Consider the following 23,565-nt stretch of genomic DNA (forward strand, 5'->3'; position numbering starts at 1 on the left):
CAGGGGACTAGAAAGAGAAGGTGTGGGAAAAACAAAATGCATAACTAACAGTGCATAACTTCTCAAATGTCTGAATTCAACAGTCTTGGCTTGAAGCAGATTTTATGAAATATCGACAGGCTGACATGCTGCTATTTTGGAGGACAGAGGGTGAGGAAAGACTTCTGTCATTCGGGGAAGAGCAAAAAGAAATCTCCCATATTCACTCAAGAATGCATAATTGAGAAATTTGCAGATTAATTAAAAGTTAGCTTATGGTTCATGTATAAACAAGCCAAATGTCTCTATAAAACTGTGTTTTAGGGTTGGGTAGGTTGTCACCAATTCCAATCATTCCAGCACTAGAATATGAAAATACTTAATATTATGTTTAACAAAACAAATAATATGTTCATGAACCATAATAAACCTTTGCTTAATGTGCATGAGCCAACAATGATGTAGACAGAATACTGTATGAACCACATTATATATAAAAAAAAATATATATATATATATATATTTATTCTCTACCTGCTCCCTTTTTGTATAACATCACAGATTTGTGGCATTCTGCATGTATTCTTCTATAACATTTGTTTAGGATGTGATTCACAGTCCATTTTTGTGGCCTTCTTATATAAGACTGAGTAAATTTGTTGCACAGATCTACAGAAGTCCAATGGATGAATAAATGTCTTACTGTTAACCCTTTAATAGATGTAAAGCATTAAAACTCTTATAAAAAAAGCTTTCTGTCGAACTTTGATGCATTCGACATGATAACTGTATTTAACTAAAACTCAGTCACCCAGCATATTCGCAAGTTTCATTAAAAGTACCCATGTGTAGAAGGAAATCTATCAAAACCTGCCAAAAACGAGGCTGACATCATATTTCCAGAGAAAAGCTAATTTCTTGTAAAGGTGTGAATTTTCATGGGCGTAAACCCAGTAATTTCAATAGGAATCCATTTCGAAAGATTTCTTCACAGATTTTGCATCACATTCGACACAATGACCAACAAAAAAAACTGCTTGGTTTGAAAGTGTCTTCTGATAGCTGTGCTCCATACATCGCTATTGAAAATAACCTTTTGTTTTTTTGCCAAAATTTCGCCAATGTGACCACACCTTTACACTACAGCAAAACTATTGATGAATGAAGCACATTAATGCAACATTCCATCTTCAAATCCTAGCTTTTACGGCTGCACAATTAATCAAAATTAAATACCAAAGGCAATACATTTTATGTATAAACAGAAGATTTCACTGCTTTCATTGATTCAATGTGACTAATAAATAAACAACTATGGCAATATATGGTTTATCTCAGTTCTTATAATTTTCATCATAATGTAGATCTATAATGAAATGCTAATCGACATGGCCTTTATCACTGCTTAGAATACAATGAAATATTGTTTGCCTTAATTATTTTGCTTAAGAAAACACATCATCTCACAGAAGGGTTTATTTTAAACACTTGACTGACCTTATAATGTGAATTTGGAGTAAAAACATGTAATAAAATGTGGTATTTTCACCAGTGTTAATTTGTCAGGCATTTTTTATGTAGTCTTAGTCTTGAGAGAAAAAAAGCTAAATAGTCTTAGTCACATTTTAGTCATTTGAGTCTTTCATAGTTTTAATCTAGTTTTAGTCGACGAAAAGTAATTGCATTTTAGTTAACTTTTAGTCAATACTTTTAGTCAAACTGTAGTCACCAAAATTTATTTTGGTAGCTAATTTATATGTACTTTTCAAATTAAAATAATAATTAATTCTTCTCTCTTTAGACCAAATCAATTAAGCTTATGAGAAATATGGATCAAGGAATACACTTGGAAAGTCTAGAATAAATTACGAAAATTTTCATTTTTGGGTGAACTATCCATTTAACAGAAATGAAAAAGGACAACTTTTTGCATTTTATTAGTCTATCCATCCACTGCGGCTGCCATACTAAGAATAGACTGCAATCCAATGACAGGAACACACATTTTGAAAGACAATAGCCTATAGGATGCATTTTGAATGTCCAATAGTCCTCAAATAACATTATAGTCCAGTCTCGTCTAGTTAACGAATACGCTGCATAAATTTCATCCTAATTTTGTCATCAGATATTATTTTTAGCTCGTCAACGTCTCATCTTAGTCACATAAAAAATATTCTGTGTTGTCTTCGTTAACAAAATTAACACTGGTTTTCACATGCTCTCATATGGAGCAACATTTACTACACAGTGCCATAGTTCAAGATACGCAAACAGCTGTCATTATCGCGAACGATTTCACCATCATATGATTATATCGTCTGCGATTATGAACGCGATTTTGCATAGCTTGTCAAAGAACTACAGCTCTGTGTAGCAAACGCTGCTCCACTTGAGAACAGGCGATGGGAGATTTACTGCTAATCACAGAACTGGCTTTACTGATGCACATGACAATCGCGATTAATGGGGTTTGATTTATCGTGCAGCCCTACTAGCTTTGTGTTAGCATTACTGCAAATCATACTCAATAGGAATATTTATGTTAGGCATTGAATCCCAATCCTAAATGGTTTCTGGACTTGCCACATTGCTCTGAAAAGACCTGCAAAATGTAAAACACTGAATCTGAGCAACAACAAATTTACCGCATATTTCTGTGGGAAGATCGGATAGTCAACCTGCACAACTGATCACCTGACCTCCATATATGTAAACTGTTTTAAGGACACGCCACTCAACAAAAAGTGCATTTTACTACCATATCCCACTACAGTCTGTTCAGTAGTGCTTCTCCTGCAAATAATCTTTCATTTTGTTTGGTAAAGGCAGTTTCTGAATCAAATCTATCCGCGTATACTGTCTTATGACAAAGCGGCAAAGATATTGCAGCGAACGCACTTGCATGAACCGTGACACAGGATTGGTCAGCCGAACGGGGTACATGGCAGACCCCGGCAGACGGGATCTGGAATAACAGAATGCGCCATTTTCAGAGTCTTTTATAGAGTGCTCTATGAGATCTACAATGGAAGTGTGACCTTCTACGTCGGGCTGCTCGTAAAAGCTGAATCTGCCATTCGAGTGTTCGATCCTGGTGTGAAGCGTCTTTCCCTGTGACCGAAAGCTCAGGCTGAGGAGATAGCGATCGTCTGAACTGTCCCTCACCAAAAAAGAGCCATCTGGAAGGTTGATGAGCTTCTCCTCGGCCTCCCATCGAGTTATAGGTCCCCAATACCAACCCTGCTTGGCCAGTTTTTTAAGTTCCTCTGTAAGGCTTGTTACAACCATGGGTCCACTGCTTTGGAAAGAATCGTACACTCTGCTAACACCGGGAGCGGAATTAGGGTCAAAGTTCAGGTGGTGCCTCACTCTCTCGACAACATGAGAGTCTGCACCACTGAACCCGGAGAGGGTCCTTGAAATATCGTTGCTGGAAAGAGGTGACAGGGAGGGAGAAAATAAAGGTGTGTCGGCTCTGGAGTTGGAAAGGACCATCGCCGGAGTACCAGGAAGATGTCCGTTCACCGCCTGCTCCATGAGAATGTCTGATGGCATGAGATCATGGTCATCCGGGCCCTGATCCACATGCAACAAGTTCGATTCGACCTGATCAACCACTTCCATTGGCGAGGGACCATCCAAGCAGAAGGACTTGGATGAATCGGTGTACATTCCCTCATCTAAAGGCATTGTGTACTGGATGTAGTCCTGAGGTGTGAGTCCAATAGGCACGTGATCCTCAATGTTCAAATGCAAGTTGCCACTCTGAGTCTCCATGTCCTTCAAAGATTCGCTCTGATCCTGGAACAGACCTTCTAATTGAATGTCATGGAACTCCTTTCTGATTCCATTGAGGGAGGGACTGGGACTGGGGGAGTGGACCATAGCTTTGACCTTCACCTCCATCTTGATGCAAGCCTCTTCAGAGCCTACTGGCCGGAAAGGCCATGGAGAAGGGCTGTAATGATGGCTTCGGAGGGACGAGGACCTTAAGGGCCGCTGAGCTTTGACTTCATTAAAGCTTATGGGGACTGATGAAGAAGAGAAGGTATCATCATCATCTCCAGAGCCCACTGCTGTGGATCCTCCTTTGACTTTCGCTTTCTGTTTGTTAGACAGTCTCCTCTTTAGAGTGCCCATTAGACTCTCGCTTTTCGATCGGTTCTTATGACCCTTCTCATCCTCCCCATTAAGATCACAACCTACCAGCCCTTTGGTGTAACAGCCCCCGAAGAGAGAGTCATCCTTGGTGAAATCAGCTGCTAATGATGGCTGCTGGAGCATGACGAAATCCCCATCTTCTTTGCCCTTTATGTTAAGTGACTTTCTGATCGTCTTCAGACTGATCTTCTTCATCCTTGTACATCCAGTCAGGTGAGGGGATGGGACGGTCCTATCTGCTGACCGAAAGATGCTAACCGCAGAGTCTGGCCATGTGACTGGGAAATGTCAATCATGTGAACGCCAAAGCCTTCGTCATCTGCAAAAGGTGAGATAAAAGACATCATGAAAACTAGATACATGAGAACTAAACATGCAGTTTTCTCACTCTTTTTGATTTAGGATTACACTTCAAGTCATCTGTGACAAATATATTGGTCAGTATTTTTTTCTGTTTGGCCATTCCGCTAGAAAAGACCCTTATTCCTTGGCCAAGTCCATTATTTTGAGAAAAATCCTGAAATGCTTGCCTCAAAAACCTTCATTTATTTGTGACTGAAGAAAGAAATTAACATCTTGGATGACATTAGGGAGAGTAAATTATCAGGATTTTGTTTTATTCTATAAGTGAACTATTCCTTTATCTACATAATTATTATCTAGTTTTTAATGCATCCAATTTATAATGCCAATACCTCAAAAGACATTTATTCACAATGCTTATATTTACAAAAACACTTTTAAAGTACTTTAATTGATTAACCCTTTCTTATTGAAATTTACTTTTGAGAAATATTATAAGTTAAAGTTGACTGTCTGATGACGTTAAGTTTACATTTCAAATGTGTAACAAAATCGATCACTATCACAGGTGACACAAGAAATATATAATGTTACAAAGCTGTCCGTTATGACATCTGATGCTTATCGTTTAACTTGAACTTTACAATACTCAAATCAATACGAGGTGCAATCTCAGTTGGTTATAAATAATGTAATTAATCAATCATTAGATCAGTTTATGTCCTTAACTTATATATATATATATATATATATATATATATATATATATATATATATATATATATATGCTTTGAATGCATTTACTTACAATCATTCTTATAATCCTCAAATACAGCAGAACTTTTACTGCAGAACTGACAAAGGCCTTATATCAACACATTTAATTCGCATATGATACGAGAGCATATAACTCAATAACCATAACACAGAACTTTAAGAGTAATCAATTATAATACATTTTAAAGTAATGACTGTCAGACCAATTTCTGTAACTTTGTCTAAAAAAGAAAAAGGCCTAAAATGAACTGACTTAGCAGGCTATGGGACCTTCATCGTGTCTGACATAAATAGTGTAAATATAAAAAGTACATACAACAAATTATGTCCACTTACCGCTTTAAATAGTTTAATTTCCCTTTTTTTCTTCATAAAGATGGATCAGGGTCGAATGTGTGTGTAAATCTGACGACGAGGAACGCATTTAGCATTAGCGTGCTAATAACAGACTGCTAGCTGCTAATCTAATCTAACAGTCAGCTCCCTCGCACGACCAAGAGCTGCTTCACTTCATAAACACCTACTGCTGATGGTCTGTCATCATCCCATGCACGTGAAGAGCCGAGGCTGTTTTCTCAGCTGTATTTGACCGTTTGATGAGAGATACATTCCTTAAAATTTTATGACAGCTCCATTTCTCTCTTCCTCTTTTTTGTGCTAGCTAGCAACTTTAGCTACAGCCCGTTCCTCTCCCTCTTCCTTTGTTGACTGTTGCATTATGGGAAAAGTCCCAGAAACGATAACAAGAGGGAGGAGGGCGTCTGGACTGGGAATATATTAAAACTAGCCAACATAAATACTTAAGTTCACATTTTAAAGACAACAAACTATATATTATATAGCATATTAATATTGGTTTAACATCTTAAGGGGGGACACTGCAGACAAAAACACTGTTTTTTTCATGCACCTGTAATTTTTTTTCTTTTTAGTTTACATATTTATTCCTGTCTATATTCTGAAAGTTTTTACAGAGGGATGTGCTCATTTAAAATTTTCTTGATTAAATACAACATTTTATTCCCCCCAAAATTATGAAAATATATTGTTTTCCGGCTGCTCAAAGTATTTTCTGAAGAGTGGCAAAAAGAGATACACAGAATTTCCTATGAAAAAACATTTGACTCTAATATGTAAAAAAAAAATAATAATTAAACAAAATTGACTGAATCCAGTGTTCAGATTTTTGTTACATTTATGCAAATTAGCGCATATTTCATTAAATGATGCCTCATTTGCATATTTAAACATAAGATTTTAGAAAACTTGTGATACAAAAAATGTTTGCAATTATCAGTGTAATCAACTTAGTAAGTAAGGTTTTATTTTTACCCAATTCACCTGCAGTGTCTCGCCTTAAGTAGGTTATGTGGCAGATTATTTATTATTTATGTATTATGGGAAAGTGGGTCAAGTTCATTCATTCATTCATTCTTCATCGATTCACACTTATATTATCTGAGAGTGAATTATCTATGTAATCATATTATTTAATCCTTGCTAACTTTTCAATCAAATTGTTATGCTGATAATATGAATTGAAATGATAAATATTCTTTGTAATTATATAACATTTTTACAAAGCTTTGTCACTACACACACACACACACACACACACACAACACACACAATGTTGTAGCTTGAATTCACAGGCCTGGGAGAAAATTAATACACTAAGCAATAAGGAATTTAAAGACTGATGCCTCAAAATCGGTCTGTTAGGTATGTTTCAGTTTAATCAGATAAAATGCTCTTCAAAAGGAGAAAAGTTATGTTTATTAAAAGTTATTGAATGCTCAGATCAGCAGAGTCTTGTCATGAAAGTTAAAAAAAAAAAATTCCACATCAGTATCTTTATATTTTGAAGTGTCTTTATATCTCAGATATGTTTAATAATGAAAACAAATATAGATAAACACATACATATATTCATGTTTTTTTTTATTTTTGACTATATATATATATAGATAGATAGATAGATAGATAGATAGATAGATAGATAGATAGATAGATAGATAGATAGATAGCTTTTTTACATTTTTTATTTATGAATATTTTGTGAAGTCAAAATCTTGTTGTTGTTTTTTTAAGTGCTGCAGTGTTATTTGAGATAAAGCATGTACTTTCAAGTAATTCATTGGTGGTCTAATTAGTGTCAATATTGTTTTTAAGTGGGTAATAGTGTTTACTGCTGTTGGTCTAATATGAGCCTTATTTTCAGATGCTGGGTTTTTTCCACCCTTGAAGTTAAACTGTCAAATTAATCAAATGCTGTGGTGAACCTTCCGAAGCTCTTTGTGTAGAGACAGCCTCTTTGCAAAGAGTCTAATTACATGCCCCTATTAGAGCTTATCAAGCTGAACCACATTATTTCCAGAGAAGAGGAGAGCTCCTGTTTCCTTTAAAGAGCCATGCTTATAAAGGGGTTTTAGAAGACAAACCAGAATCGTTATATAAAGATAAACAGGGTTTCTTTACATTGCATGCTTTTTATTCATTTTAAAAGCAAGAGATTATCATTTGTCATATCTCATATGATTTTTCCTATTTTGTATGAAAGCTGCATGAGCCAGAAATTATTTGCTCAATATGTCTGCAGCATCTCTCACATTGATTTCGTCCTTCAGCTTGACTGTTTTCGCTAGAGGGACGGTTGTCAGAGGTCCCTCGGTGCCCACCCTAATATCTTCAACACTTGCAGTGGAGCGGAAGACGTGTATTACAAACATGTCAGACAGTGATGGTACCGGTGGGACCACTTGGGTTTTTGTTGTCTGAGATTACTTGGCTTGAGCGGCTCTTGCTCTCCAGTCTGGGGTCATTTATTGGATTGATCGTGTTTACCTCTTTAGCGTATGCTCTCTTTTTCTTTCAAGTCAACAAGTGCATGCTCTGGATACATTAGCATGCAGGAAAGGCAATCTGCGAGCTAGTCCTTCAAAACCTCTGCTTGCTCCACATGGAGAGTCCTTAAAGGGTCTGAGAGAGTTTGCATTAATTACATCTGAAACAGCTGGAGCCACACTGAATGTAATGAGTCAGTTATATACAACTCGAGCTGAATGCAATTAACCTATGCAAAGAAAACACCATTGATATTTACTTAAAACATGGTTTGTTCATTATCTTTAAACTGAGCTTATGCTTTTTGGGTTATTTTGGTGTGTGTGTGTGTGTGTGTGTGTGTGCGTGCATGTATGTGCTTTGAAGAACTCTGGATGTTATCTGAATATGATGGCCTGGTTGTGTAATGTTAAAGTATGTGTTGTAATAGCATGAGATATTATTCTGTTATATCACTTTCTGTTTTTAATAGAGCCCAGATATTGTTTCAGCTTTTTGCCACTCTTCATGGGTGCCAGACTAAAGTTTTTTTTTTTTTTTTTTAATCATTTAGATATTTTATCAACCTTTTTTTTTTTTTTTGCACTTCATTGATGCAAAATTAGAAATGTTTGTGTTTTTAATTTCACATTTACTCTATAATATTAAGGATTATCAAAATAGACTCTAATTGCAATGATTTAGCCATGTAAGCATTTTATTGTTTTTTCAAAAAAAAAAGAAAAGAAAAAAAAGAAATTGTAATGTGAGTGAGACAAAGCTGTTGCATGGATTCATGCACACATAACATTGCATTCTACTTTTTCATGTATATACATAATCCTTAATGTGTTATGCCATTAAATACGAACAAACTAATTAATTAATTAATTGATTGATTTTTTTTTTTTAAATATATTTTCTGTCCTTTTTTCTGTTTTCTTCTCTATTGTGCTGTATTTCTGAGTGAAACGCTTCTCTTAGGAGAAGGAAAATGAATGGGTGGGAAGTGATTTTATTGATCAGGAACTGATTGGATCATTGGATTGTTGTTGTTTGCTAATTGCTATAATCTCATGTGAGTGAAAGGTTGCTGGAGGGAAGTGTTTGTTGTCCTGCCTTCGTGCCAGTGAACACGTCATCAGAGAAGAGATGCAGTTGCAAGACGAATGAAAAAATATTACTAATAATGATGATATGCACAGATTAATTACACACTGCAATATTCCATTAAAAAAATATATTATCTTCATTAAAACGAATGTTGCTTTACATCAGTTGCTCATCAGTGGATCCTCTGGGATGGGTGCAATCAGAATGAAAGTCTAAACAGCTGCTAAAACAAGAATCCACACAACTTGAGTTGATCAGTTAATGTCTTATGAAATGAAAACCTGCATGTTTGTAAGAAACACCATCATTAAGATGTTTTAGCTTTAAACTGTTGCTTCTGGGAAATTCTATATTGATTATGTCCATCTGGAATTAACTGGATTGTTAGGTAAAAAACACCAAATGTCCAATTTCATGGTGACTTGCACAAGGCAGGTACCCAGATAACTCTGGAACTCGTTCACTGTCATATAGAAAGTCTAAAGAGTTTCAAAATAACAAAATTAGAAATCGGAGTGTCTACCTGCTCTTTGCGATATCAAATGTGTTTGGGTTACGTTCCATATTGGACTCTTAGTGTGGAATATTCATGATGATTCTGGACAGGAGCATGGATGCAAGCCAGGGCGATAGATTTGGTTCATCAGCCAAGCACTTTATCTCACAGTGGGAAAAAAAAACTGCGGTGCGATCCTCTCCGTATCACAAGTTTGCATATCAGAAAGAGACAGCCATGTGGAAAATAAAACAGGGAAATCAGTCCGAAGGTCTTCAGGTCAGGGATGTACTGCGAATCATATCAACTGGTCAGACCGCTCACGGAGGAGACCACAGCACTGTGGTGTTTTAGACAAATAGAGTGATTTGGAGTGAGGCTTCGGTGTACCAGAGGAGGTGATGAATCATACCGAACCCAGGACACATTCATCTGAAGGTGCAGTCTGTTTCCTCAGGCTGGAAAGCTTTGAATGACTGATCTCAGCTCTAGGCTGATTACCAGCAGGGTCCATCACAGTGAGCACATGGTGAACATTTAGGTGTTTAAATCATATTCCATCTGCCACATACAGGCCTTTAGTTCTGATATAAAGATGGATGGATGAAAGGTGAAAAACTCATCCAATGCTATCCAGAAGACCTGTCCTATGAATTCAGCCTGGAAATGTTATTTAATCAATCTTTGTGGATTGTTGGTTCATCAGACAGTAGAAAGTGTTGGCACACTTTGTGTGCTGTTATTAATAAAGAAACAAGACATCAGTTTATTTAATAATGATCTTGAGATATTTAAACAAGGACAACACAATGAAATAATGAACATGTCATAACAAACAATTGATTTATATTAATAGATTAAAGTAATAGGAACAGTTCACCCCAAAAAATAAATAAAATAAAATCCCTTCAGGCCACTCAGGATGTAGATGAGTTTGTTTCTTCATCAGAGCACTTACATCACACCAATGGATCCTCTGCAGTGAATGCATTACTGTGGATTATTGTGATGTTTTTATCTGTTATTTGAGCTCATATTTGATATGACGGCACCCATTCACTGCAGAGAATCAAGTGATTTAGGGATAAATCCAAAGAAGAAACAAACTCTACATCTACAATTTATCTTGTGTGGCCAGATAGTGAGTACACAGCTGTTCTCTTGACCATGCAAATGTCTTCTTGTATTTAAGTTTTTTTTTATTTTTTTTTTTTGTATTGTTTATAATGCCTTAAACCTACTTAAATTAAGATTAGTTAATCTCTGTCTGTTATGTAACTGTCTTTGCATGATAAAATAAATATATGTTCAGCATAATTGTAATATTTATCACAGCTTTCTAAAATCATACAATATCACAGCATTGTCCTCTGTCACCTAGCGCTTTTAATCCATAAAAAGATGTGTGCCTGCTGAGCCGTCAATCAAGATCTAGAAGTCTTTTAATTATCACTTTTGAGGATCTCACTGTGTTGTCATATGTCACCGTCCGAAGCGAGAAAATCTAAGTCACCAAGATTTCCTTCAAAATATCTTCTCTTGTGTTTGGCAGAGTAGCTCAGTTGGAACAAGTGGACGGTGAGTAAATGATTAGAGGGTTTTTTGGGTGAACTATACCTTTAAGAATGTTTAGATTTTGGTATCTAAAAAAAGGGGGACTAAAATACTGATGAAGAAAATATTTGATTTAATGATTTTTGAAGTGTATAGTTTCTAAATTATTGCATTGCATTATGTTGTATTGATATGTCATATATATATATTTTTTTTTTACTCCATATGGACTCTCCTTATTGGAAATCAGAGTTTGGGCTCTTAAAAATATCATAAGCAAACAGGATCATGGTCTCATCACCATTCTAGATCTGGTCCAAGAAAGGATGCTGTTTGTCTTCCTTATGGAATGGTTGAATTTTCCGGAGGTTTCAGTCCAGGAGAAAGTTGTGGAGTTGAACAGCATGCTGTCCAATATAATTATAATGCACTGAATCTATGCAAAAAGATTTGAGTGTCTTCTTTATACTGCCAGGCTGCATTTAGTGAGATGTTCTCAATGACAGGAAGTGATGTTTTAATGGGCCTCACTGCAGTGGCACTATTCATTACCATTCAGATCATGAGTGGAAGGAAAAGTGCAAGCGGATGTCGGTCTCCACACAAAGAACCAGACAGATTATTCTACTAGATGGCATGTTTTGAGTAGTATCTAATTTTGGTTTCCGTACCATGTCAAAGCACACAACTGGAGCCCAGATGCTACGGGAGGTAGGGGCTGTCGAATTCCTAACACACATCTTGCCTAATGTGGTTCCTCGCTTCCGAACTATCATAGAGGGCATCTTCGATCAGCTCTTCCACCTCCCAGAGTCCCTGCCTATTTGTCCACCCACCAACTCCTACAAGCCACACTGTGTTCCCTCGCTGCAGACAGGTATACAAACATTACATTGATTTTATATCTGTCTGTTCTGCAGATTACTGTAGATATCGATATCATTATAACCAATGTCAAGGTTGCCACATAGTCCGGGTTTGAATAGCTGTCTGACAGCAGCTCTGCAGTGAATATGAGTAGACTGTCTGATTCAAGGCAGAGGAGAGCATGATAGTGCTGGTTCTGATTCGCTTTTCAACAGCTGCTTTTGTGTTCTCAGAAGACGACGACTCGTCGGCTAGGGGATACTTCCAGTGCACTAAACCCAAGCAGACAGATGCTCCCACCCCCAGAGTATCATCTAGGTGACATCAACATCGAATTAGTTTTTGTTAACTAACTTTCAGGAAGAACTTAAACTCATTAAATCTGTAAAATGGATCACTGTGGAATGTGTGTGTCAAGTAATCTAATATCAACACAGATAACGTTTTTTTCTTCCCTTTTTTTCTGGCAATATAATATACATATAAAATACATAATAACAGAATTTCCATATGAATATATTAGCATATCAACATATTGTTGATATCATTGCCTTTATTTGAAGTCTCGACACTAAAGTCTTTAAGATCTTTATATTGTTTTGTCTCTCTACCCTGCAGTCAGTACTTCTGTAAGATGCTTGAAGTTCTCTTCCCATGGCTGTCCTTGAACTCAACAGATCATCATACGTATATTGTCATCAAATGAAAGGTATTTGTACCCTCTGCTAGGTGTAATTTTACCACTGTTGCTATCTGATATATGTTTTGCTGCAAAAGTGACCTGTCGCTCATTCAATCTGTAGTTCCCTTAGAAGCGACAATCACAATTTAGTACAAACCACCTGCGAGCTGCTTCGTGACATCATCATGCAAGGCTTCCCTGCTGGAATATTCCTGCAAAGGCCAAGTACAGTTGAAGATTTAAATTTAATTTCTCTCAGTTGTTTTAACCCCTGATGGGAGCTTCGTAAATTGAGTGACGGTGATGAAAGTGATATCGTGGGCTCCATAATCCCCATTCCATACTATAATTGAATGCCACAGAATCTGATTGGCTGTAAAATACGTTCAAGTCCGGAAAGTATTGGAATGGCAGCGGGAAATCGTGTCTTGTGTCTAAGACTGTACCGTAGTGATTATCTGGCAAGCTGACACTAGCCGTTTTAGTACACGCATTTGAAACCAAGTGACAAGCATTGCTGTATCTCTGTCAAAAATATGTTGGCGAGTAATATTCATTTGAGATCCTCTTACTGAGATATGTAGTCTCAATGCCCTCAATGAAAATTATTTATAACTCTGTTGTAGAAGAATGAAGCATTTGCCTTGTTTTGGAAGCATTCTCTTTGGTTCTTTAATGATCTTGATCTTTTGTGCAATTGTTTTAAAATCGAAGGTGCCACAATTAGTTTTATTGAATCAACCTGATTCATTGGCATTGCTTAGCACCACTGGAGGGTTAATGAATTTTAATTTGGTACAAATTACACAAGTTAAAAGTCAGAATCTGGTGGCCTTTAATTTAGTGCCTAATTGAATGTAGAATCACTTCTCTTAAAACACTTGCACCATCACCATTGTGTTTTAATGCTATAACAATTCTAAACATGTTCTCGCAGGTTTGCAAGACAACATCAACTTCTGTTTTCAGATATTATACTGTTTTCATATACAAGACAACATCGACTTCTGTTTTCATATATTATACTGTTTTCATATACAAGACAACATCAACGTCTGTTTTCATATATTAAACTGTTTTCATATATAAGACAACATCAACTTCTGTTTTCCCCTCTACGTACAGCTTTCCTGTCACTTTTCGGACTGAATGTTGATGAAGATGTCAGCTACCTGACGTTTCAGGCATTGGCCTGTCTGGAACAGCTTTGCAGGAACTTGAGGAGCCTCCTACATTTCTAGAGAGATCCATGTTTCTGCTCAGCCAAGCAAGGTATCAAACACCATCAATTATAAATGTTGCCCTGTTCAATTACATATACTACAGTTCACAAGTTTGTGGTTGGTTAATTTTTTTTTTTAATGTTTTAAATGCCCAAAAGCCTTGATCTCTGCCTTTTAAAGTATAATAAAAAACAGACTTTTCCTTGTTCAGTTTATTTTTTTTTTTATTAAAAAAAAAAAGTGTTTCAAGGCCTTTTTTTAAGCTGTGAAATATTTAATTGGTTAACTGGTTTCTAATTTCTCTTTGGACATGCAATGCTTTTTTATTATATATTTGTTTTAAATATTTATTTTCATTATTATTTTTGACAAACCTTGTCTAGAGGTAATTTACATACAGAAATCTTAAAGGTACTGAATCAAAAACAGCGCTTTTATTAAACAGTTTGGGGTCAGTCAGATTTTGATTACTTTTATTCAGCAAAGATGCAATACATTTATTGAAAGTGACAGTAAAGACATTTAAATTGTTGCAAAAAAATAAATAAAAATTTCAAATGAATTTTAAATAATTGCAAGCAAATATCATGGTATCCACAAAAAAAAAAAATAAGCAGCTCTGTTTTCTGTTTAAGCTTTGATAATAAACCATGTTTCTTGAGCACCAAATCAGCATATTAAAATAATTTCTGAAGGATCATGTGACACTGAAGCCTGGAGTAATGATGCTGAAGATTCAGCTTCGCCATCACAGAGATAAATTACATTTTAAAATATATTATGTATTAATACATTAAAATGGAAAAGATGAAAACTAAATATAGCAAAAGTATTCTTCCGCACCTTGGAAAAATCTTTTCAGTTTTTTCAAATTCGTGTCTTTAGTAATTAGGTGCTCCTTTTGATTTTTAGTGTAGCGGTAGCAGCAGTCAGAGAGGGGCTCCCCCCAGGCCAGCCCAACAGTCTCCCCTCCTGCAACCCCACCTGGAGCTCCCCCTGGAGATGGAAGCGGAGGACTCACTGGAGCTGCAGCTGCGGAGCCTGGCTAAATTTGCCGTGGCGGCCATGGAGCACGCGCTCCCTCTCATCAGGACAGGTGAGAGTCCTCTTAAATCCTCTTTCCTGTTTCAAACGCAGCTACAGCTGCTGCCTTTCCCCTCACACATGTGTTTCCATCGCTCATCATATTCCCCTCATTTTTCTCATCCCTGCCCTCTCCGAGAGCCTGAAGTTTTTCCAACGGGTGCTAGAGCTGCTGGCAGAGGCACAGGGGCTGCTGGGAGACAGCATAGCCCCCGAGGTGTGGGACGAGCACAGCCTGACTGCGACAGAGCTGGCAAGTGTCTTCAACAGCCCTCCTCCAAGGTGCAGATCCATAGCCATGAGGCTGATGTCTGCATTGGTGCATACAAACACACACCTGTCGCTGCTCCGTCTCACCCACTCCACTTACTCTGAGGGACAGATGGTCATTGTAGAACGTTAAGCTATCAGCGCAAATCAGTCATGGCACAACCGTTGTTGTTGTTTTTTTAGGGCAGTTTCACCACTTAGAAGACCCTGTTTGCTCCTGACAACTCAATACATCTTCTATTTCCATCTAAAGCATTTGTATTGGTTTAATAAAATACAGTAAGAATTTACAATAAGAAGTATCTCGTTTCAATATGGCAATATGGTCTTGTTTCAATAGCATTAGTTAATGAAATAAATGAACATACCTTTAGAAATATTATTAATCTTGCTTAATGTTAATGCATTCCAGGTTGTATAAATTAACATTAGTTAATAATTTATGAATGTACATTAATTAACAATAAAAAATTCTAAATTTAGTTCATAAGTTAACCTAGATTCACAAATTCTGTTTAGTTGCTGTTTATATTAGTTCATGATGGCTCATTAACTAATTTTAATGTATTGAGCGTCATGATGCATTTTTTTTTTTTTTTTTTCGTCCCATTGAGATACAGTATGTCTTCTAACATAGTCTTGGTCGGTGTTACCCAATAAGCATATTTATGTTAATATTTATATATAATAAACGAAAGGTCTTTCAGATTTATATTATTTTACATTGCTATATAATATTAATTAACACTGTTCGTATTCCTGTTAGTTCATAATGCATAAACCAATTTTAACATATATTATTTCATGTACATATTTAGTCATGGTTAAGAAATGGTAATGTTCACAAACTTATTGTAAAGTCTTACCATTATCATTATTCAAAGTTTACTTGTTTTTATTCAGATTATGTGTGTTTTATATAAAATTACATAAGTGCATTGCATTATATGCATACCAAGGATTACGTAGGTGCTATTACACATACTTACAAAGTTGTTTCATCAAATGATGTTTATTGACTATAGAAATATTTTTCAACGAGCCCATTGTGTGTGTGTGCACACATATGAGAACATTCCCCACCGCATATGATTATGTATATTTCACAGCATGTCTCTCTCCCTCATTGATCTTTAATGCATGCTCATGGCGTTTTAGCTTGAAAAACTGCTGTCATCTGAAAACTTTCTTTGAAATGCACAGGACTCTTGCTGCCCCCTGCTGGCAATAAAATGGCATGAGCTCTTTTAGTCTCTTAGTACTTGTATTTTGTTTTTTTGTTTTTTTGTAAGGTAAAAGAGAGATAAATTACAGGCATGTTTTGAGACAATGGGAGACGTTATATGCATCCAGCATGGCATGACGTCTTCTGAAAAGCTAGAATCATCTCTGATCCACCACCAAATGGTCTTCACGGGCACAGCCATTCTCACAATACGTCTCCTGCAAACCTTGTTACTTGTGGAGAAGGTGAGTGAGCATATGGCTGTGCCATTCTTAGGCATTAATTAGCTGTGCCACGTTGCTGAATGAACATATGGCCATGTCCTTCACGGTCATTATTAAAACAAATGACACACCAGAAGTCTCTATGGAAGGGTCAATTGTTCAGCTAAGCTGTAGACCTAAGGACAGCACTGTAATTACAGACAAATTAATTAGTTTGAGCTTGTTTAGTGTACATATGTGTGTTTATTACCTTATGTGTGATGTCTTTACAAACAGGCTGGAGATAACCTTCCGGAAGGTACAGTGGCTGCAGTTTCCTTGTGTGTTTTGATTCATCCTTCAGTATAGCGTACCCACTCATCCACGAGTCAGCAGTGGGGTACCTAGAGCAGGCTTGCTTTGAACGATACAGCCAGTATCTTAGAGTATCCCGTATTTCTCACTGCATGAAAGCTATATGCACTTTTTTAAAGGATGCACAGGATGAGGTAATGATTGGAAACTTTCAAGACTGAATAACTTGCAAGAAATCTACTAGAGGTATACGTTTCTTGGTGGAGTTTGGCTTATACCAATAAAATATTTTTTTTTTTATATCCGATATTCAAATTCTACACTATTGTCTAAATAATTACAAATAGAATACAAAAGACTAACATAAATTGAGATATGGAGTCATTTTGAGGTTTCTAAAAGCTGATGTAATGCTTGGAAACTTTTAAGAATGCCTAACTAAGGATATATGCTAAAGAAAGAATATATTTCTTTCACTGAATTGATTTAATTAAAATTCTAATTTATAAGCCAATAATTGTTTTGGTTTGTTATTGACTATAGTCTATAATAAAGTCATTTTGAGATTAATTAAAGATTGCTTTTAATAGTGTTACTATTATTATTATTTTTATTATTATTATTTTATTTTTTTAAATTAGTTTTAAAAGAGCAACACATTAAAAAAAAAAAAAAGCTAAATATAGCTTTGCAGCATTGCAAAGAAAGCTAAATATAGACAGTAAAGAAAGAAATGACTGATTTGTCCACAGTGAAGTTCAGCTAATGTCAATTTTATTCTGGCTAGTTAAATTCATTTTGGGCTATCAAAATCTTAAGAATACCTGCCCAAAAGAGCTACAAGGGATTTCTAAATATTGCGAGCCCTGGAATCTACTCTGATCTCATAGTCACAACCTCACCAATCTGATTATTAGCCATAGGTTGTGACAAACTGTAACGGTGGCGTGACAACAGAGAAGGGGATCCAAGTGCAAGCTTTGTTCAAGAACGTAATCAAAACAGTAAATCACAAGCAAACAACAAAATCTCAGGACAAAACAAAAGAGTAATCCAAATAACAGGCGAAGTTCGAGGCAGGCAGCAATCGATCACAAAACCGAGAACAATCCAAAGACAAAAACACTCGGGCAAGGTAATGCAAGGAAACAGGGAAAACACAATAAACTAAGAAATGCTTAGATTTGTTTGCCTACAGCAAAAAAAAAAAAAAAAAAAACACTCAGCAACGAGTGTGTGAGATCGTGCAGCTTAAATAGTCCTCCTAATGGGAAACAGGTGTGTTCGTAATCAGTTCCAGGGCAGAGAGTTATGGGAAATGGAGTCTGGGGTGAAAAGGTGATGGAGATGTCTGGTGGTGAGTGGGAGGAACAGCAGGGATCAGATTCATGACAGTAATACTATTTACTTGATTGCCTGTGCTTGCCATTTTAAAGTAGTAGTTATGGCTAGTCCTATGAAGTATGGCCCATGGTTACTAGTTATAGTGGTAATAGTATTTTTGTCTAGCCCCCATAGTTAATGCAACTACATAACAACTTAACTAATGTCAGTTAGTCAGAAATCTAGAATCCCACCAAATATGTCCCATGCTTCATCTTACCTAAGATCTAGTATGTATTTAACCCTGGATGCAGATTTGCGGTAACAAACACCTTCACCTTAAAGTGACATATCATAAAAATCTGACTTTTCCAGGTTTTAAGTGTTATAATTATGTCCCCAGTGCATCTACCAGCAAAGGAAATGTAAAAAAGATTAACCCATTAACTTTGTTTTGGTAAGCCTTCTTCTGCAAGAGTCTGAGAAAATGAGCACGTCTGATTTCGCTCCCTTGGTGACGTGGCAAAGGGATCTTATTACAATATTACGGCTCATTAATCTGTAAGTTTATACTAAGCATCTACCTCCCGCTCTCTCTTGTGAAGCTAACAAGGAAGTGACTTAAACTGAAATTTGTCAACTAATGCCATAGTGAACGTTTGAGCAAAACATGCTAACTGTTCTGTCTTTGGCTGCACAGATGAGAACAGAACAATATTTAGAGTCCCAGCCTCAGAGGAGACAAGAAGTGCATTTATTGATTTATGTACTGTATATTGCTGCTGCCACACAGCTCTAAAATAAACATTTGATTTATTTCCCAGCAGTTTACCTTCACTGACATAACTGACTGTTTTTGTAATTCGTCTGTGTTTTTGAAGTAAACTTGGTTGTGAATGAGAACTTAGTTTAGTACTCACGTTCTGTGACAGCCACTTTCTGTTCATGTGCTTCAGATGTGTGCTCTCAGAAAATGGTATATCAGAAGTTTAAACTCAGAACTTAAAATGCATAATTTCAGTGCGATAAATAATATACTTAAAACCAAAACAGATATTTTTAGCAGGTCCGAGATGCAATGGCGCAGCTCTTTTCTGGAAAAGGGGTCAGAGAGCAGCAGCTCATTTGCATTTAAAGAAACAGACACGAAAAACAGCGTGTTTCTGCTTCCATTCAATATAGGCATTTTCAAAATGTGAAGTATTTTGAGCTGAAACTTCACAGACACATTCTGGGGATGCGAGAGATTTATATTGCATATTATAAAAAGGGGCACATGTCTCCTTTAATCTGCTTGAGAAAATAGTTTCAGCATAATCATAATGATATCAAATGTAACGGTAGCACTTTATTTTACAGTCCTATTCCTCATGTACATACTATGTACTTATAATAGTAATTACAATAACTATGTAATAACTAGGTCCTAACCCTGAATCTATCCCTAAACCTAACCCTACCCATGTAGTTACCTTGTGTTACCAGAACTTTCTTAGATAAATACACTGTAAGTACACTATAAGTACATGTAGGTACACGTACTGTAAAATAAAGTGCAACCAATGTAACCATTTACTCTTAGTCAGGTAAACATTATGTCAGTTACTTAGTTCAGAGATATTCCACACAAACAAAAATTCTCATAGATAAATCTAAAGCCCTATTCGGATGGGACTAGTTTTCTAAACTACGTTTGAGTTTCGATTCTTACCACCTGACGTCTGAGATTTTTATGTACCAATTCGGACGGGACTAACATCTCCGTGTTTATTACAGAGGTGGGAGAGTCTGATTTGTGCATCTGGGCGTCACAGAGATCACGTGCTCTGTATGCGTGCATTGCATTAATTCAGAATGATTGCCATTAGTATTATTACACAATAAATACTAAATGGCTAGTTAACTTGTTTTCCTTTTTTTTGTGTGTGTAATAGGCTAAACCTACCGTATGTTTAATTTTCATAAAGGTACATATGTAATTCAAAAAAACATTGTCACACCATGGTCTGTCCAGCAGAGGGAAACCTAGAGCACAAGGCCTTCCACAACTTCCTCCTGATATCCTGTTAATGATTAGCTCAATGATATCACCTGTGCCTGGCTTGTTAGTGTTTGTGTGTGGGCATATATAAGACCTGCATTTATTTTTATAAATTTGAAGTTCTTGCTGTCACAACCGGGGCTAGAACCCAGAATATGTTGCAGGTAGCCCAATGCTCTAGCCACTACACCACAGAGCAGTGTAGACCCAAATTGCAGAGAACCACACAAGGCAGGATTGGAGAAAAACAAACTGTCTTTACTTAGTGTCTTTCTTGAATAAACATGAAAGTTAACTTCTGAAGCATGGCTGAAGAAGGTACAGATCCACAAGGCAAAAAGGTCCAAAAAACTAAGTAAAGCCTACAAATAAGCAGGTCAAAGTTCTGAGTAAAAAGTCTCTCAAAGAAATCCAAAACATAGGGCCAAAGGATCTGTCTGAACAAAAGAACTTCAAGACTGAGCAAAGATAAAAATAAATGCAGGTCTTATATATGCCCACACACAAACACTAATAAGCCAGGCACAGGTGATATCATTGAGCTAATAATTAACAGGCTATCAGGAGGAAGTTGTGGAAGGTCTTGTGCTCTAGGTTTCCCTCTGCTGGACAGACCGTGGTGTGACATATGTAACTGAGTGCATAAATGAGTGTGAGTAATTTTACCAGATGCTGATACTACAATAGCCGGTATTAACAGTTTACGTGATCTTGCTCTTGATTTTATTGTTTGTATTATTTTTTTATTATTATTTCTATATTATTATTTCTGCACTAATTCTGTTGCTCAGTGGTAGACCATTGTGTTAGCAGCGCAAAAGGTTGTGGGTTCAATTCCCAGGGAACACACATAATGGTAAAATAAAAAGCACCAAATGCACTGTAAGTTGCTTTAGATAGAAGTGTCTGCTAAATGCATAAATGTAATCAAGGCCTAGTGCCAAGGGATTTTAAGGGGCCTCTTAGATGACAATGTTTTCATCCAAAGACCAGAATCTTTTTATGCGTTTTGACTGTTTGCATACATAACAACAGTGGTTTGGAGACTGAAAATGCATATTTTTGAAAATGGTTTCAAAGAGCAAGTTTTTGAAAATGGCACCGTTGTCGTTACCATGTAAACATCCAATACAGGAATCTTTGGAAACGGTGCAGTTGGAGAGTCTGAAGATATTTCTGAAAATGTTTGTCTCATCCGATGTCCCCAGCAGAGGTGGGTAGTAACGAGTTACATTTACTTCGTTACATTTACTTGAGTAATTTTTCGGGGTAACGAATACTTTTCGGAGTATATTTAAAGATGGGTACTTTATACTCTTACTTGAGTACATTTTTTGGGAAAAATCTGTACTTTTACTTCGTTACTGTGGGCGACGCCCCTCTCGTTACTTTATCTTAATGCAATAAATGCTTCAGTTTATTCCAAACGCGCCGTCTACTTTTCTCTGGACAATGAGCGATGCCCATTCGCGAATGATTCATTCTTTTGAGTCAACTCTGTTCAAAGGCTTGATCAAACCAATTGGCAAACGAGTGAATTGGTTCATGAATCAGTTTGATTGAGTCGTTCAGTTCCATGCCAGTAGTTATTATTCTATACCTTCTGTCATGATGATTTATGACTTTGACCTTTGACCTTTTGACAGGTTGAACTTCCGGTAACCTTATGATGGATGGGCGGAACTTTCCGACTTCAAGGGTTAACCTATGACCTTTCCACACATCGATCATGCGTTTTTGACAGAAAGTTTTACCCTATTGACCTAATTAGTTCTAAATCATGGTTTTGACGGCTAGTTTAAACGGAAGATGAAAGACTCCTCACGCATCGATCATGCGGTTTTGACAGAAAGTTTTACCCTATTGACCTGTTAGTTCTAAGTTAAAACGGTATATGAAAGACTCCCCAACCATCGATCATGTGCTTTTGACAGAAGTTGTTTGAAGTTTGTGTCAGTTAGCTTGTTTGAAGTTTACCACAGTTATACGGTTATGTGTGTGTGGTTATACGGTTTCTCCCCCTCCCATTACGTTTATGAGCGGTGTATAAATGGGGTCTGTGTGTTCTACATTTATATATATAAAACATCCTATAATTTATATATATAAAACAATTAAAGATTGAAAAACATTTCAGTTATATAATTTATATAATCTAAAACACATTTTAATTATTTCACATTTATATATAAAACATTATATAATTTATATAATCTACAACACATTTTAATTATTTCACATTTATATATATAAAACATTATATAGTTTATATTATATACATAATCTAAAAACAATTTAACTAAGGTTATAAATTAAACCGTATAAAAAAATATACTGAAACCGACTGTTTCAGATAAAACAAGATCTTTTTTTTTCTTTTTCTTTTTTTAGAGAGCAGGAAAGAGATGTTTTCACATCACCTTCCTGACCTGCAAGTATTCACAGCGTCTTCGTTTGCACGCTACACTTCACTTTCTTCCGAATTTACTAACCAATCATAATATCTTCAAAGCCATTTTTAATTAAAACCAAACGTATCTCACACGGGAGTACCATGATTTTGACAGTTTTCTGACGGTTCACCTATGAATTACGGCTGGTGCGCGTCTAGCATCTCTTGTACCCCCTTTCTCTCTCTCTCCCTCTCTCTCCCTCTAATGCCCGTGTACACACATTCGTCTCCAAGTCTTATTTTCTTCTTTTAATGAATATAAACACATTATACATTCACAAACAATATAAAACAAAACATTTACATTAGTTTTGTTCATCACTAAAAAATATACATTTTACCAGGATCGGGGAATATATAATTGAACAGAATGAAGAATATGGTCTATTGAGGAACCCGGACGTGTCATTGACACAATTCAGTTAAATTCATTTCACATTATTTGTTGCAAGACATTTTCTATATTATATTTAAAACCTTTTATATCCATCTTTATATCATATCTTTTTCAAAAAGCTGTTTAATTATTTATTTTAACCGTACACCTACAGTACCACCATACAATAAAATGCTGCATGCACGTACACTTTTAAGCGATCTGAATTATGACTAGCCTATAAATTTCATCATAAGCCACACGTACCTTGTTATATCACTATAATATCCACGGCG

At 36.2% G+C, this 23,565-nt stretch overlaps 1 protein-coding gene and 1 pseudogene across 1 annotated transcript; one reads left to right on the plus strand and one right to left on the minus strand.

Moving 5' to 3' along the window:
* Positions 1-1,900: 1,900 nt before the first annotated feature.
* LOC113066067 (suppressor of cytokine signaling 6-like) lies at positions 1,901-5,932 on the minus strand. The gene is made up of 2 exons (XM_026237671.1): positions 5,560-5,932; positions 1,901-4,462 (listed from the first exon to the last, which is right to left on the minus strand). The coding sequence occupies exon 2, from the start codon at positions 4,336-4,338 to the stop codon at positions 2,761-2,763; it is 1,578 nt and encodes a 525-aa protein (XP_026093456.1). The 5' UTR covers positions 4,339-4,462; positions 5,560-5,932; the 3' UTR covers positions 1,901-2,760.
* Positions 5,933-11,424: 5,492 nt separating this feature from the next.
* LOC113065902 (rotatin-like) overlaps positions 11,425-23,565 on the plus strand; it is a 55,883-nt pseudogene continuing 43,742 nt past the window's right edge.

Source organism: Carassius auratus, chromosome 49 (assembly GCF_003368295.1).
Source record: "Carassius auratus strain Wakin chromosome 49, ASM336829v1, whole genome shotgun sequence".
Classification (NCBI taxonomy): domain Eukaryota; kingdom Metazoa; phylum Chordata; class Actinopteri; order Cypriniformes; family Cyprinidae; genus Carassius; species Carassius auratus.